General features: G+C 45.1%; 1 protein-coding gene across 1 annotated transcript in view; it reads right to left on the bottom strand.

Annotated features, from left to right (window-relative positions):
* PRPS2 (phosphoribosyl pyrophosphate synthetase 2) overlaps positions 1–2,193 on the bottom strand; it is a 41,713-nt gene that overhangs the window by 10,788 nt on the left and 28,732 nt on the right. Inside the window, exon 3 of the mRNA XM_077761403.1 lies at positions 1–79. This exon is cut by the window's left edge and continues 18 nt beyond it. Coding sequence (XP_077617529.1) covers positions 1–79 — 79 coding nt within the window. The remainder of the gene's footprint in view (positions 80–2,193) is intronic.

Below are 2,193 nucleotides of genomic sequence, written 5' to 3'. Positions count from 1 at the left end.
GTTCCCTGGTGATGATGTGGTCTGCCCCAGCCACTGACAGCATATTGGCCACAAGTTTCGCGGAAATCGGAGCACGGCTCTGAAAAATAAAGACACGGATCTTAGAACAGGAAAAGAGGAGGGAAGAGATACATTTAATAAGATCAGCATTAATCATTCAAAGTCATTTAATACTTCAATACTTTAAATTATTTAAAAGTATTTAAAGTACTAAATTATTTAAAAGTATTAAAAAGTATTTAAAGAAAAATTACATTATAACGACAAAAGCTATTCATTCCATTTTATTCACCCGATTTTACAAAGAAGCAAACACTTAAACATACGTACCTGTAACATCACAATCTGTACAATGCAAATAGTGACAAGTGAGTGAATAAATAAGAGGTACCGAGAGAGACGGTAGCATCAAGGACATTGAGTTTAAAGAGACTGGTTCTGAGGGGCGCCTGCGTGGTTCAGTCGGTTAAGCATTCGACCTTGATTTCAGCTCAGGTCACGCACGAACCGTGGGATCGAGCCCCGTGTCAGGCTCTCAGCTCTGGCTGCGTGGAGCCTGCTTGGGAAGTTTTCTCTACTTCTCTTGCTGCCTCTCTTCTCTCTTTCCTCTGTCTTCTACTCGTTCTCTCTCTCTCTCTCTCTCAAAATAAATATTCAAAAAAAAGAGAGAGAGAGAGACTGGTTATCATCAGAGGCTGCTCTGAGGAAACTGCATTTAAGGTGCGGCCAGCAGAGGAGAGACACCAGCGTTCCAGAAAGAGCAGCACCAAGGCCAAGAGGTCACATCCAGGGACGGCAAGAAGTCCAGGGTGGCCACGGGCATTAGTCCAAGAGAGGGCATCAGGGAATGCTGGCGAGGCAGGGACAGCTGAAAGCCAAGGCCACCTCTTCAAGAAGGGCTGATGCGCTCCGGCTAAATGCTGTCACAAATTACGATGCGAAAACCAGACTGAAGAAAGAACAACTTCAGGTGATTAAGAATCGGTGTTTCAAGAAGGGGTGCAAGGGGATTTATTGACACCATAGCCTTTTTCAAGTTACTGAACTTCTCCCTAGCTTTAGCTTCGACATCATAAATCCCGGACAGTATCTGTCTACATCAAAAAATATACACAAGACTACAGAGAGACTGAATCTAGGAAAAGAGGTCAGCATTTTACTGTCAACAGGAATAGGCTCATATGCCAGCCCCCAAAAACATGCATATAAGCTTAGAAGATTTCATTCAGACTCACACAATGTTATGTCAATGACATCTCAAAACTGCAACCAAAAAAGACGTTTCAGTCACAACAGTAACAAACGACCCATCCCTGTTAAATACAGGGTATAGAGAAGATTCATGCAAAAGAATACACGGGAAGGAATTACATCATAATGTCAACAACAGATCATTTGTATTTTCTGTGACACATCGTACTTTTAAAAACGAACAAACAAACCGCTTTATAATAATCTACTGTGGACATTAGTAATGGGAATCCCCACCTAAAATGGAGTCAGGAGATTTGGGGGTGGGGGGGGAAGCTGCCGCTCCCACTCCTAGTCAACTGCAGACACAACGAAAGGGGCACACGTGACCTTCCGCGGACTTGACCTTGCACACGGCTACTGCTCCAGCAGCAGAAGAGAAACGAGAAGCCACCAGACTTTGAACTCCCAGTTTCCTCCAGTGGACTTTTAGTTCATAAGAGCCCCCCAACTTTCCCCTTCTCTCCTTCAAAAGCCTACCTTTCCTTTGTGCCCCGACATCGCCTACAATCTTGCCACAGCTTGTCTGTTTGTTGGTTTGCATTTCTCTTTTATTCCTGAATAAACCCATCTGTTGCTGGTAAAATAACTAGCACTATGTTTTTGTTAGTATTTATTTATTTAGTTTTGAGAGAGCGCAAGCGAGGGAGGGGCGGACAGAGGGAGACCCAGAATCTGAAGCAGGCTCCAGGCTCTGAGCTGTCAGCACAGACCTGACTCGGGGCTCGAACTCACGGCCACTCGCTGCTGACAAAATCCAAAGGCAGAGGGACGAGCAGTAGTGGAAACAAGAAAGGGATTTAGTTGAGTGAAGCCTCCACCGGGGAGACAGCGGACTAGCGTCTCAGAGACGATCTGCAAAGTGCCTGAACCACTTCTAGATTTAAGTAAGGAAAATGCGGGACAAAGGTTGGGGGAGGGGGTACAGGCAGGGGGGTCTCG

Source organism: Crocuta crocuta, unplaced genomic scaffold (assembly GCF_008692635.1).
Source record: "Crocuta crocuta isolate KB4526 unplaced genomic scaffold, BGI_CrCroc_1.0 scaffold224, whole genome shotgun sequence".
NCBI classification, from domain to species: Eukaryota; Metazoa; Chordata; class Mammalia; order Carnivora; family Hyaenidae; genus Crocuta; species Crocuta crocuta.
The sequence above is the reverse complement of the archived record's forward strand: the minus strand, read 5'-3'. Positions and strand labels throughout refer to the sequence as shown.